This window comes from Ambystoma mexicanum, chromosome 5q, assembly GCF_040938575.1.
Source record: "Ambystoma mexicanum isolate Mex_15411 chromosome 5q, UKY_AmexF1_1, whole genome shotgun sequence".
Lineage (NCBI taxonomy): Eukaryota > Metazoa > Chordata > Amphibia > Caudata > Ambystomatidae > Ambystoma > Ambystoma mexicanum.
In genome coordinates, this window is record NC_090933.1 from 421,249,829 (window position 1) to 421,263,009 (window position 13,181).

The 13,181-nt window shown below is 45.9% G+C and overlaps 1 protein-coding gene across 2 annotated transcripts in view; it reads left to right on the top strand.

Moving 5' to 3' along the window:
• TTC39C (tetratricopeptide repeat domain 39C) overlaps window positions 1-13,181 on the top strand; it is a 986,275-nt gene that overhangs the window by 918,315 nt on the left and 54,779 nt on the right. For both annotated transcript variants that reach the window (XM_069620911.1, XM_069620913.1), the window contains one exon: window positions 3,598-3,636. In XM_069620911.1, coding sequence (XP_069477012.1) covers window positions 3,598-3,636 — 39 coding nt within the window. The remainder of the gene's footprint in view (window positions 1-3,597; window positions 3,637-13,181) is intronic.

Genomic DNA, 13,181 nt, shown 5'->3' on the forward strand with positions numbered 1-13,181 from the left:
CCTCTTTGTAAGGTTGAAGGACTCCCTGAGGAATATTTGGCTTTTCTTGGGCTATTAGCCGCTCCAACCCAGTTTGCAACCGTTGTTCCGCCTCAATCTGATGTTTGGCTCGTTGTGTTAACACTTCTTCTAAGGATGTTATTGTATCTGGGGAGGATAAGGTGTTGATTGGGACAGAGATAAAAATGCAGGTTCTTCGGTGGTGTCCAACCTCACTTCTACGTCCCTTAGGCTGACGGAAGTTGGGTCCTCTTTCACCGGGGAGGAAGGAAAAGAGATGGAAGAGTTGCCCTGCCCGATATTTATGGGACCTAAGGCTCCCCCAGCTTCCTGGGTCTACTCTTCCTCAGAACCCTAGGCCTCTCATCCCAGCCTCCTGTGTCCTTCCTAACCTCAGCATTCTGGATCTGCACTGGCCTGGCTTCATAGGTTTCCTATTTGGCCTGCTGCCTACATCAGCAGCACCTTCTACACTCTTCACCACCTGTCTTCATATGAGCATTTCTTTGGCATCTCCAGCCTTCTGCGAAGGGCCCTTCCTTTTATAGGGCCTTCATCAAGCCGCCTTACAGTCTCTGTCTGGTGTAAGAGAACATGTGAGTCTTCCAGTGTAGCTGGGATGGGGATTAGCTTATTGGCCTCTCCCCTGGCATTAGCTTACACTTCTGATGTGGGACTTGTGTGGTCCTCTCTCTGTTGGCCACACCCTGGTCCTGCCCTCGGGGCCGACTCCTAGTTGACCTGGTCTTACGTGTATGGATGTTGAGTTGTTGTGAGGTGACTGGTGGATTTCTGTCTCCATTTTCTGGATCTTCTCTTTCCCCGTGTTGCTAATGCGAGGAGAGCCGAGCATAAAGCACATCTTCCCTGGCAGGAATTGCACCACCTTCGTTCCCATAAAGGGAAAGGTACATCTAATGTGACATTGTAGCGAGCACCTCGCTCCCACACACGGCGCAGTGGGCATATCTAGAGAATCCTGGTCATGCTGGCCATGCATGCATCCAGCATCACATGGTTTGTGGTGACAATCAGTCCCATTGACGACCCCACCACCCACCATCAAGGTCAGTCAGGGGACTTCACAGTACTTTTTTCATATGTTATGGAAGTCCCCTGTACTGAGGAACATTTGGCTCCAAGTAATCTCCACCATGTGGTACATATTGCAACACCCATATCAGAAGGTCTGACTTCTGCTGGTATCGACATGTGTCCATGGGTGAAGTCCTGAGGGGAAATTAATATGGAACATACTCCTCAGTGCAAAATGTTTTTTTATCAGGGCTAAGGGGTAAGACACAACCCCCCAACCAAGCTGCTTTCAACAAAAGACTGTACAAATCTGTATTTGGCCATGGAAATTGGTCTCCCTAGGGTGGTTTGCTGCAATGTGGTTGTGGAGGAGTGGGAGGGAAGTGGCAGGTTGCGGTAGTGGAATAGAGGGAAGGTTTAAAGAAAGATTCTACATTATCCATGCCATAACACCTACACATTTTAAATCTCAATAAAACACAGTTAAAAAAGGGCTAGTTCTGAGAGACACTAACACTGTACTGTTCTACACAAATAAGCAGAGAGGCATGATGCTGTCTTAGTAATGCAGTGTGACTCCATCTGCGTAATTGGGCAATTCTTCTTGACATCTACACTATGGCAGACCATCTTTCCTGGGGGCACTCAAAACCAGGGCAGAATTATTGAGTCTCCCCACCTGTGCTCCCTACAGGTGGCAATTTCACCTGTTTGGATCTTCCAACTAAAAGGTCAATGACTAGGAGACATATTTGTGACCAAGATCCCCTCTTCTTTACTGAATGGGAAAATTAGATATCTCTAGGAGAAGCCTTAGGCCTCAGGAATGACAATTCCATCATGCTTTTCCCCTCCGTCACTGATATGCAGGCAAGTACATATAAATGTCGCTCTTACCAGCTTATTCTGGTGGCTTCATGGTGGACCAAGAGATACTGTTTCTCAGACCTACTTCGATTGAACTTCCCCTTTAGCAGCTTTTTCTTCTATGCAATCTGTTGTCTCAGCAATGGGGAAAGGCTCTGCATTCCTCCCCTCAATCAATTGTGTTAGCCATTTGATTCCTGAGAACCTACTTTATGCACAAGGGGGTTTGTTGAGCGTGTATCTTCAGATTTTCAGATCAGCTTGGCCGAAACAGTCTCAGTACCAGAGCAAATATACCATGGTCTCTCATCGGTCGCTTAAGCGAAGGATGAAAACAATTTACTGATTCGTTTTTTTGCTTTTGCTTCTCATTTAGCTGGATCAAATATAAAGATTAAATCTTGCCCATTTTATTTGTTGGGCACATAAACCTTAATTCAGCTTTTAAATTCTTCTTTACTCAAAATCCAGTTGTGAGGAGACATTTTAAAGTATTGTGATGTTAATTTCCTCTAGTTTAGTATCCTCACATGGAGTGGGACCTGAATATTGTCTTTTGTATTTCACAAACCTTTTGGGCATTTGCTGACAGGAGATTTGAAGTTGGTCTGCTAGAACACTCCCTTTTTAGTTACTGCAACATCAGCTCACCATGTAAGTGGGTTGTAAGCAACCTGTTCTGAGGAGCCTTTTACAGTTTTCACAGGCAGATTGTTCAATTGACTCACTTTTGTTTACTGCCCAAGGTGGTTTCAAATTTCTCACAGATCTCAATAAGTTATTTTCCCACATTGCTTCCTGAATCCCTCCAGGGATGTAGAGGGGGGGCAGTGTGGGGACTCTATATTGTCTAGAATTGATCAAGACACTTCAGTTCCAAGAAGTTAGAATGTACTACAAGAATATTTGTCTTGTATGTTGGGCAAAGGAAAGACCCTAAGGTTACCCATGCTGTGATTGCTTGTTGGCAAATTTTGTCCATAGTGGAATATTTTTCTGTATGTTACTTTCCCGCTGTCATTTTGTTTAAGCAAAAGGTTACTTCTGTTGTTTTTCAAAGACATGTGCCTGAAAGACGCAACAGGAGCTAACCTGCTTGCTTTTTCCATACATTATTCTCTACATTCCAGTGCTAGAATTGAGACCATGCATGTACAATCTTTACTGAAGAACCTGTTCCTTGCGAGTGGAGGAGAATGGGACTGGAAGTGGTTACTCCCAATGTGACTGTTACACTCTCAGTCCCTTTTCCTCAGTACCAACCTCCATTCCCAATAAAAAGTGCCCTTTGATAATTTAACCATGCACAGGGAGGACTCGCGATTGGAGCTGGTGGCGTGGGAATGATAGGCTATGCGCCTCTGTGTGCACACACAGTCCATGTCTGCATTCTTTTTTCTGTGAAGTCTGCTTTTGTAGAGGGCCCTGACCCATACCCATCTCTGGAACAGCATCCCCACCATAGGAGGAAAGTGTAATAAGGATTTTGAGTACAATAGTCCCTGCAGTGAGTAACTTGTACTTTTTACGTTACTACTTCTTTAAAAATGGTCCATCAGATATGTGATTTTACTGCTGCTCTGGTCTTCACAGAAAATATTCTTGTCACTGAAATTCAATATATTGCTTTATAAGGATGATATTTAAAGGAATCAAATATCATTAATCAGTTCTTATAATGTTTTTTTTCTCCAGACAGTCGGAAGAGGAAAGCTTCTACTTTTTCAAGCCAAGGTAATGCATTTAAATGCACCCTTCTGATAATATTATTTTAGCCCAAAAAAAGATGAACTCTGCTGTAGATCTTTAGATACATTATTGTGTTGGTGAAATTTGCTATAGTATTGTACTTGTCACTTATATAGCGCCTTTTACCATTATTATAGTCTCAATGTATTGTATTGTATTGTATTGTTTATTTATAGTGCACACCTAACCCAGAGGGTAACAAGGCGCAAAAGTATCAAGAGGATTGTACAACTTAGTTACATAGCATCAGCAGGAGGTGAGTCCAGCAGAGGTTACATTGCTGGGGCACCTTGACAGTAATGGACAATCAATCAAATAGCACACAGGATACACAGTATATACAAATATTCTATTGTGTATCCTCTAATAGGCCGGGGTATACATTGGTGTGCACAAATTACAGTTGTGGTAAGGCACCTATTAAGTATCGTGTTCCTTAAGCCAGTAAATAGTCTTAGATCTAAATTGTAGGTATGGGAGGTCCTCCCTAAGTGGTGGAGGTAGAGAATTCCAACATTGGGCTGCTTTGACGGGGAAGCTATTCCCCCCAGACATCATGCGTTTGAATCTGGGCACAAGGAGGAGATTGAAGTTGGCCTTTCTAGATGGGCGGGAGGAGATAGGTCTGATAAATCTAGTTGTTAGATATTGAGGAGCTGCCTGGTGGAGGCACTTATGCGTCAGGGAGACAGTTTTGAGAAAGATTTTGTCTTTGGTTGAGAGCCAATTGACAGATCTTCTGGTATCCGAGATATGTGCTTTTTTGGGATGCTCAAGGCAGCTCTTAGAGCATTATTTTGAAGGATTTGGATTTTATTGGTGATATATTTATTGCAGCCTGCATAAAGGGCATTACAATAGTCCAACTTGGACAGTATTAAAGCTCTAGCTAGTGTAATGCAGTTAGACGATGAGAGGAAGGGTTTAGCTGCCCTAATAAGTTTGCACGTGTATGATGTGGCAGATGCCATAGCATTAACTTGTTTTGAGAAGGTGAGTGTAGAATCTAGGTAGAAGCCAAGGGTTTTGACCTCTTTGGCAACTGTAATCTTGTTATTGTCGATTACAAAGGAGGAGTAATTTGGGCCAGATTTAGTGAGGTTCGAAGGGGAGCCGAGAATGAGAAGATCTGTTTTGTCGTCATTCAGGCATAGGCCATGTAGGGCCATCCATGCCTGAATGATGAGGTACACTTTATTTACAAAGACCAAGTCCTCATCGTAGTCCCCCGTCAGCGGGATGAGGATCTAAGTATCATCAGCATAATTAGTGTAGGTGATACCCAGACCGTCTAGATCATCGAAAAGGGGCTTTGTAAATATGTTGTACAGGGTGGGAGAGACGCAAGAACCTTGGGGTACCCCACAAGTAATAGGTGTAGGGTCAGTGGCTGCTAAGGGGGAGAAGACTCTCATGGTGCGTTGTTAAGAAAGGATTGGATCCAGTCCGTTGCCTTTTGAGAGAAGTGGGCCGCTGATTGTAGATGATTACAGAGTATCTCATGGTCGACCAAGTCGAAGGCGGCAAAGAGATCAAGGAGTAGCAATAGTGCAGTCTTTCACTTGTCTCTCAGCTCGTCTATCTTTGTCTTGAGATCCAAGAGCGCAGTTTTGGTGCCGTGCAGTGGCCTGAAGCCGGATTGTCGGACTCCTAGGAGGTGAAAATGTTCGAGGTAATATTGAATTTGTTGGTATGCTATTTTGTCAAGGATTTTGAGTAAGAAAGGTTCTGTAGTAATCGGGCGGTAGTTCGTAGGAGTCGCGGGATCTAAGTTAGGTTTTTTAAGGAGGGGGAGGACCCATGCTTGTTTCAGGTTATTAGGTATGGTACTTGTGGTGAAGGAGGCATTTATTAATTTGGTAATGAATGGTGCAAGCTCACGCGCCGCATCCTTTATCAATTGTGCAGGACAAAGGTCCCCATGGCAATTTGAAGGTTTGAGAGTGAGTATAACCTTTTCGACCTCTTTGGTAGTGACTTTATGGAAATTGAACTGGGGAGTAGGTGTAGAGGGGGGTGGCAGAATAGGTGGTACTGTTGAAGGGCTAGTGGTACTCGTTTTGATAGTTGGGGGAAGTGAATCTTTTTTATTGTTTATCTTAGTTTGCAAAGATGTGATTTTATTGGCTAGGGCTTTTTGTATGCTCGTGCACCAATTTTTATCCTTAAGGCAGGAGTCAAGTGTTTGTACAGTAGATTCTACCTCTTTCAGAATAGTGAAGAGCTCCTTGGTGTTAGATTTTGCAAGTGAGATTCGGGCGTTGTAGGAGGTTTGTTTGGCCTGGATGATTTCTTTTTTATACTGGGTGGCTAGTATATTCAGTTTGTTCTTATTAATTTCAGTGGGGTGTGATCTCCAAGCTTTTTCACAGCGTCATTTCTCCTGTCTGAGGACTTTAAGATGGGGAGAGAACCACGTGTTGATATGTTTGAGGGATTTGCTCTTTCTCAACTTTAAACTTGCAATGATGTCAAGGGAGGAGAGCATAGCTTTGTTATACAGATCTACCATAATGGAGGGGTCTGTATGGTCTGGAATAGCGTTTAAGGTCGGTAGGATCAGGGGGATAATATTTTCGGGGGTAATATTTCTTATGTTTCTAGTTTGGGCAGCTGGGGCGATACTAGTAACTTGTACTGGTAGTGTCTCTACTGAGAACGTGATCAAGTGGTGGTCAGTCCAAGGCTGTGGTAGTATAGAGGAGACCAGAATGGGGCAGTTATGCACGGCTAGCCAGTCAAGAGTTCTACCTTTAATGTGGGTAGGCTCTGTGATCATCTGGATAAAGCCTAATTCCTCTAAGGTATTGTTAATTAATAAAGCATTGACATCAGAGGAATCATTAAATCCAAGGTTGAAGTCACCTAGTAAAATGCTTTTGGATGAGTTCTTAAGATTGTTCGAGGTGATGTTAGTGAGGTCTTCCTCGAAGGATCCCATAGGGGCTGGGGGTCGGTAAATGAGGTGGATGGATATAGATTGTGTGTTAGATAACGTTAATTTAGCTGTTAAGGATTCACAGGAATCTAAGTTGAGGGGTGGAGAGCATTTCAGAGTAAGTTTGGATTTCGCTATTATGGCAAGGCCTCCACCTCTAGATGTAGTTCGGTCTAGTCTTAATAAGGTATAGTCATCTGGTAGGGCTAGCATAATTGCAGGGCCAGCTGCTGGGTGAAGCCAGGACTCAGTGATGGCTAAGAAGTCTAAATCTTCATTGTGCAGTACGTCAGCTAATTCTGTAGCATGGGCTACCATTGAGCGGGCATTTATAAGTGCACCCTTAATACCAGGTTGTGTTGGTTTCAGCAGTGAGAGCTGAGTTTTAAGGGTGGTTTTCTGGGTGCGGATGGGCTCTCGGAAGAGTCTACTGTTAAGTTGAAGAGGATGTTGGGAAGGGCTATTATAGCAGTGGTTAGCCCTGACATTGCTAGGCAATGATTTGGATAACGGATCATAAAGTCTTGGAAGTCTGGCCCGTAGTTTAAGGTTTCTTTGTAGAACAGTACATGGAGTGGTAGTCATGTCGGTTGGCTTGTGTGGATTGGTCATTGACATGAGTGGCATAAGTGAGAGCGAATTTGGGAGCAGGGTGGAGAGATCCAAATTTATGATATATAGTAAGGATCTAAGTAGCACAGTGCAGAGTAGTGGGAAATGCATTGTGGGAGTGTACCAAGTAGAGGTAGTATAATGTGGCTATTGGCAAATAGCATACAGATTGTAGCACAGTTAAGTAGATTATGGCAGTGAGGTTTAGGTATCAGCAGATCAGGAACGCAAGTGGAAACGTGTCTAGATTCCTATGAGACAGTACCTATGAGACAGTAGTTCCTAAAGCAAGGATAACAAACGCATCTAGATTCAGCTTAAGTGGTTCATCTATGAGACAATAGTACTTACGGCAAGGAAAAACACAACTAGTTTCAACTTTAGTTGTTCATCTATCAGACAATGGTTCCTGAAGTAAGGATAAGAAGACGCATCTAGATTCAGTTTTTTGCAATTAACTTAATAAACGGTAGCTCCAATGCAGAGATAAAAACGCATCAGATTTGGCATTAATGGTTAACCTGGGGGCAGCAGTAGTACATGACTAGAAGGCACGTTTCAAACGGACTTAACACTTGTCCTGAGACGGTATTTGGAGGGGCAGGGAGAGCAATGTCTCGACTCTGGTGCCTATGAAGGCATGATAGTGCCACTGGTGAGAATGGTGCACAGCGTGCTGTTGGGGGTGCAGTGGGTATCAGGCTCCGGTATCTTAGTATCAGTGTCTGGTAGACCAGGCATGAGTAAGGAAGAAGCTGCAATATTGTGGCATTGGCTGTAAAAGGTAGGCACAAAGGAAGTGGGTAGAGTTATGCGCTAAAAGCACGGTGATAACATGTGGTCAGGTGCCACTGCGGAGTAGCGACAGGACATATAGTATAGAGAAACAATTAGGCATTCAAGTTCAGGCCGTAATAAGTAAAAATGGGCTATGGCCTCTAGGCAATTGCGGTCGGTCAACAATCAGGGGATACATGTATCTTTGAGCAGCTAGTGGGGGCATGGAACAGGACAATCAAAGTTGTAGAGAAGTCAAAGTTAGCCCATAATCAGATCATGTTCGAGGAGGCATGGGAGTACAACATCAGTACTTACTAGGTCAGCAGTATAACCTGCAGGATGGATGGCGGCCATCCGCGGACAGCTGCAGACAGTGCCCTTAGGACGCGGCCCTTGGAAACGCGGCTTCCGCCTCCTGTGCTGTTAGCGTGTGTGTGCATTTGACCAGTAAGGCTTGGCAGGGCTGGCCAGGCTGCGGTACAGAGCAACCCACGAGTACAGGCATGTGGATGGGTGCCGAGAGGACTCAGGAGATGGTGTGAGTGCTAGAGACTCGCTATGTGTTCAGCGTGCCCGAATTTGTCATAAGTCTGCGCTACATTCTGATGTCAGAGCTGTTCAGGCATAAGGCCTCAGTACGGGTTGGGCGGAGTGCTAAAAATGTGGCGGTAACATTACTGAAGCAGAATTCACCACTGTGACTCCACCACTGCAAGTAGTTTTACCTGTTTTCCCGTACTTGCCAGGTGCTGTGACTCAGCAATCGATTGACATTTAATATATGAAGGGTTAAGATTCAGGTACAGTTGCTTGTGGGAAACCAGGGTCCTGATTGGTGTATGACAGTGTGTTGTGTGGTCTGGGCCACCGTGAAAACGGGAACAGGAAAGGTATTCTTCGGTGCAGTGGATGCTCAGAGGAAGAGTGTGCCAGATGGTGGGGGAAAGATGGAAAAAGCTAAGCTGCTAACTCTGGTGGAGTGGTAAGGGGGAATAGCAGGGAGGAGAGCTGAGCCCAATCAAAGGTTTCTGGGGGGTTGTTAGTGGATGATTTTATTCAGCAGGAACTCCGGTCCTGTATTATTGAGGGCTTGGTGTGTGATACACATGGCTTTGAAGGTTGCTCTTAGGCTAAATGGGAGCCAGTGCAATATTCTGAGTGCAGGCATGATATGTTATCTGGGCGCGAGGGCAAGGAGCAGTCTGGCATCTGCGTTTTGGATTTGTAGTTTTCTGAGCTTGCGTGCCAGGACTCCGAGATAGAGGGACTTGGCATAGTCTAGTCGGGAGATAATGGCCAGAATTGCTGTCACTCTGTGTGGATCGGAGAGGTAGGGAAAGATAAGTTTTAGTATGCAGGAGTGGAAGTGGCATGTTCTCAATGTGGAGTTGATGTGTTTTGAGAGAGTTAGGTCTGCGTCCATGGTGTGTGCAAGATTTCTAACCGAGTTGGAGCCGGCGGGTGGGGCTCCCAGGTCAATTGGCCATAGTAAAGGTTGGGGGATCAGAGCAGTTCTTCCGCAAATGAGGATTTCTGATTTGCCTGGGTTGAGGATAAGGTGGTTGATCGTCATCCATAGATATCCGAGAGGCAAGTGGCGGTGGTGGGGAGTGAGGAGGCTGTAGTCTTGGGGATTTTGACAATGATCTGGGTGTCTGCGTAGTTGCAACAGGTAAGGTTGCGTGAGATGATGAGAGCTGGCAGTAGGCTTAGGTAGAGGTTGAAGAGGAGGGGTGAAAGGGAGGCTCCTTGTGGCACCCCTTTTGTGACAGGGCGAGGGCCAGAGGAGAAAAGAGGAAGGGGAATGATTTGCAAGCTTTAGTGACTAAATTGGCATTGAAGAACCAGGAGTGTGTTCTAATCTTGGCTTTCTACTGTCACAAAAGTGTTTGATCATGGGGAATATATTTTAGCCCCCACTCCTCAGCAGACTTGTCTCCTAACATTTGGAGTGCTTTAAAGAGACCCGGTCTTGAGAATTATATAAAAAATTTAATTGATGATTAAAGATCATGCTAAGTTATGTAAATAGATTTAACAGCAGGTTCGCCAAAGACATCTTGGCTCTAGCATGCCCTTGCACATTAACTGCTGTTTTAAAATCGTGTCTCCTCTGCTTGTAGCTTGCAAATTTCAGCTGTGTTTTTGGTGAACTAATTTTTATTAAAAAGATATAGGCCCCGATTACGAGATTGGCAGTAATACCGCAGTAATTCTGCCTTGACGAAATTGCTGTTATCTCCGTTGTATCTGGCAGAATCACCACTGTATTAGAACTTGGTGGGAGAGCGGAATTACCGCGGAAACTCAGTCCACAACAGTAATTCTGCCCATATTTCGGCAGATTTACTGTTAATGCAGTACATGGCAATAAGTACGCCTACGGAATTACCATCAGTGAAAATAGCAGCATCGCCAGAATGGGAAACACAGCGGCAGCCATTTTGAAAGACTCAATTTGTCCTGAATCCACCACTTCCTTTAGCCATGCAGAGCCACAAGTCAGGGAAAACATGTCTCAGGACATATCCAAGGGGAAGCTGCCTTATCTGAGGCTAAGGAAGTCAAAGTTCAGTGAGGGCGAGCTGCAGGTCCTCACCGGCGAGGTGATGGCCCATGTCGAGGAGTTGTATGAACCTGGCATTAAAAACATCTGGCCAAAGGAAGGCAGCCATCTGGTCTGCCATATGCGACGGCTGTGGGCACAGTCCCACAGGACGGCCAGGACTGCAGGAAGCGGTGGAACGACCTGAAGGGCATGGTCTGCAGCCTCCTGTCCAAACACCAGCAGAATTCATTAGCCACAGGAGGCAGCACCATAGACCCCCTAACCCTGGCCCTGTGGGAGGAGAAGGTCAGCTCTGTCCTCCACATGGAGGGGATTGAGGGACCGGGGAGCGCCGAGGTCAGAGTCAGCAGCCAAGGAGGGTCTAGTGAGTCTGAATGCCCCCCCATCTTCCTCTGACAATGCACTGGCCAAATGACCATCCCCAGCATGTCTCCCTCCTCATAGGAGTGCCCAATGGACAGGGGAAGCTGCCACTACATGACAATGCACCCAAAGGCAATGCCACCCTATGCACATGCATGCAGAGCCGGCTTCAGGCATGGGTGATCTGGCGGATGCCCGGGGCACCAAATCACCCCATCCCCCGACACGTCAGCTCAGAAGAGTCTTGCACGGGCTTCTCCTTGCTGGTGTTTCAAGGCTTCCTATTGCAATGGACAACACCCAGTTCCCATGTTGGAATGGGGAGTCAATCAGTTCAACAGAGCACTGCAGCCATACTAGCATGGGGCAGCCTTTGGAAGGCTACCCCATGCTGGTATAGCAGTGGCACTCAGTTGAAATTATTAACTCCCTGCTCCAACATGGTATCTGTGTGTTTTGCATTGCAATACGGCACCGCAGCTACACCAGCATGGGTCTGCAAGGCTGCCCCATGCTGTTATGGCATAGCAACCCCTTATTTTGTGCCCCTTTCTGGGGAGTATGTGTGCACCAAGTCACACATACCACAGCTCCCTGCAATTGACAACACTGGAAGTTCGCCTCCAGTTGAGAGCCACATGAACAAAGCATTTTGGAGGCGGCAGGTGGGGCTCCCCTCATTTCCCTCAGTGTCTTCGGTGTTCTAGGGTCATGGATCTTTAGGTTGAAGTTGATGTTTCATCCTCCTCCTAGACACCATGAACATCAACAACCCTTCCACCCCTCTGATCAGTTTAGATGCAAGTGCAACAAGATGATACTGAGATGCAAAACAAGCATTTCCTGTGGCAGCAGGGGTAACCTCTACTCGTGTGGCCAGGGGACGGCAGCCGTTACCTGACCCTGACCCTGGGGGTGGCTATATGAGGGAGGAACGCCTGGTGGGAGGTAACCTTCAGGGAGGTGGGGTGGCATCGCTGGAGAGAGTCACATGCCCTCCGACCCCTTTTAGGGAAGTACCATCTATCGCCCATGCCTTAATGACATATTATGGAATTCTCCCTCAACCCTGTGCCAAACTCAATTTAAACACTTCACAATGTGACACAGAGAAACATATACCCAATACTGGCATGAGGAAGAGAGACCGAGTAATGCGGACCACAAAGATTGGCAAACCCATAGAGCGGTCCAGTCATTGGAAAATCTTGAAGCAGCCCGGGAACTTCAAAACGGCATTCATAGCGGCTGAGAGGAGGAAGGAGTTGGGAGAGCTGCAGAAGCCTGAGGACATGGCGTCCGGCGCAGAATGCAACCGACATAGCAGAGGACAGCTGGAGATGCTGAAGCTTGCCACAGTGCTGGCTGATACCGGGCATGGCGCTGGATGCAAAGGTGCTGATGCAGAGGCAGAACCCTCAGGTGGAATAGTAGAACAGAGAGTCCACCGGCACCCAGCGTAAGGCAGCAGAATCCGTACCTGACAGAAAGAAGCATAATGGAGTCACAGCGGTTCGCAAGACGCTCGCCGAATCAGACCACTGATAAGAGAAGGAACGAAGAAGTGCTGAAGGAACTGGGAGCATCCGGTAAGCCTGGGGATGTGATACGGGTTATTGGGTTGCATGTGTGAGTGTGCCGCTTCGTGAAAGTGAAGTGAAGTGACGTTGAAGCAGTTCAACAAGACCAGTGAAACAGGGAACATATTAAGAAAACAAACTACGAACAGGTTATTAAACCCATACCGCCGAAGTGAGAGTGAGCTAAACAAGGAGTATCTTGAAGGAGGGGCAGATCCCCGGTATATAAAAGACACAAGGAATATAAATGTGAATTTTATTAAACAACGTTGGTTAAGGCAGCAATATAATAGTATTGTTGCATGGATGAAAAGATAGGTGAATGCTCACAAGTAAATGTATAAATGTATGAAAAGTCCTGGCAGAAGAGTACACTGGGTGAAGATAAATGCTTACAAGTAAATGTATAAAAAGTCCTGGCAGGAGAGTAGTCCAGGAGGAAGTAAATACTTACAACCAAATCTGTAAAAGACCTGGCAGAAAGGCATACCAGCTGAAGAGAAGTATTGCGGAAGGGATTGCATAAGGCCCTGGCAGTAAAGTATACCAACGCCCATGCAAGTGTGTGTTCAAATATAAGAGACTCAAGGAGGGTACTTGTCCCTGGGATAGTGAACTGTGAGAATCTTAAGGAAGAATCATATTTGTGAAATACTTACTATTCGTAAAAAAGAGTCGATAGGAGGAA